Source organism: Misgurnus anguillicaudatus, chromosome 6, assembly GCF_027580225.2.
Source record: "Misgurnus anguillicaudatus chromosome 6, ASM2758022v2, whole genome shotgun sequence".
NCBI classification, from domain to species: domain Eukaryota; kingdom Metazoa; phylum Chordata; class Actinopteri; order Cypriniformes; family Cobitidae; genus Misgurnus; species Misgurnus anguillicaudatus.
The window spans coordinates 8,209,709-8,211,383 of NC_073342.2; the positions used below are offsets into that span (position 1 = coordinate 8,209,709).

General features: G+C 37.0%; 1 gene segment (V, D, J or C); it reads right to left on the reverse strand.

Annotated features, from left to right (window-relative positions):
* Nucleotides 1-1,015: 1,015 nt before the first annotated feature.
* On the reverse strand, nucleotides 1,016-1,475 carry LOC129434506 (immunoglobulin kappa variable 3-20-like). The segment is given in 2 exon segments: nucleotides 1,016-1,320; nucleotides 1,424-1,475. Coding segments are annotated over 2 exon segments (357 nt in total).
* Nucleotides 1,476-1,675: the final 200 nt, after the last annotated feature.

A 1,675-nucleotide genomic window follows, 5' to 3' on the forward strand; every position in this document is an offset into this window, starting at 1 on the left:
TGTATGAGTTCAGTCACTGTTGCTGAGTCCCAATTCACCTACTTATACTACGACCTAAAAGTATGTACTGTTTTTGTGAGGAAAATGTACGTACTTTTGAGTGTGTAGCAAAAGAGTATGCACGTTCTGGGACGTACTTCGATGACGCCATGCAACGTGAACGACAACGTGGTTGCCTAGTTACGCACACCAAACGCAGGTCGTTTGTGAGGCGGCTGGTTATGATGTTCATGTGCAACAATGTGTGTAACGAAAGCTACTTATTTTAAAGTCAAAATAGTTAAAGTTTATAGTATAACTATTGTTTAACGTATTTTATGCTTATTTTATACTTATGTATGCAAAGCAAAAATACCGCGATGAAAATGAACCATGCTTTTACTATAGTAAAAGTTTAGTAACCATATTTCTTAATAAAGTTAACATTTGTACAGCCACAGTTTTACTACAAACTGTGTGGTTAAACTATGATTAGTGTAGTAAAAGGTGTTTATTTTCATAAGGGTTTAAGGTATAAATCTAAGACAGAAACATAAAAAGAAATACATAAAAAGACACATGCATGACACAGTACTACAGCCATGGTACTTTATTTTCACAACATCAACCGAATATTACGACACAATGAAAGATAACTTTAATTAGGGTTAAACATTTGAATTCTTACACTTAAAATTAGGGTTAAACATTTGAATTCTTACACTTAAAAGCTGAGGGCGCATCTCGGCTGCTGCGTCTTGCTGCCATATTTACATCACCACAAAGCTCCTCCCTCCTGCACGCAATGGGTTGTGGGCAATATTAGCCGTTAGAGTGTGGATCGATCTGCACTTCGAAATCTAACTGGAAATAGTAGACCATCCGGGTATCTTTGGGATACTCATTTCAACATACTACGTTTTGGGACGTACTAATTCTAGTTTCGAATACTATTTAGGACGGATAGTATGCGAATTGGGACTCAGCACGCGAGTCTGACTGAAAGAGGTTTTTGTATCACTCTTTATCACTGTGTCTACACATCACTACTGTGATAACTCTGACAGTAATAATCTCCTGAATCTTCAGTCTGAACTCCACTGATGGTCAAAGTAAAATCTGTGTTTGATCCGCTGCCACTGAATCTTGATGGAATTCCTGACTGACGGCTTGTTGCAGCATATATGAGGAGTTTAGGAGCTTCTCCAGGTTTCTGTAAGTACCAGGCTAAGTAATAACCATTAGCCACTCTACTGCTCAGTTTACAGTTTATTTGAACTTGTTGTCCTGGTTGAACTGTTATTGATGGACTCTGAGTAAGAGTGTACTGTCCTCTACACACTGAAAGAAACAACAAGAATGAAATATAAGACAACACTGAAACAAATCAATATTTCACTCTTCAATGAATTAATAATGATGATAAAAATGTTACGACACAAACCTTGAGTGTGAAAGACTGTGAGTGTCCAGATGAAGATGATGATGAAAGTCATTGTTGTTCTTTTGGTTTGTGTGATGATGAAGATTCTGTTCTGTTCTGATCTCAGTCATGAAGTGTTAAACTCACAGCACTATAAACACTCACACATCACTGAAGCATGACAACACAATGCAAAGAAGTGGGCAGGATTTCAAGCAACTTGTGCTACTAAACTAATATACAGCCAATAATAAACATTATGTACTAAAGAAA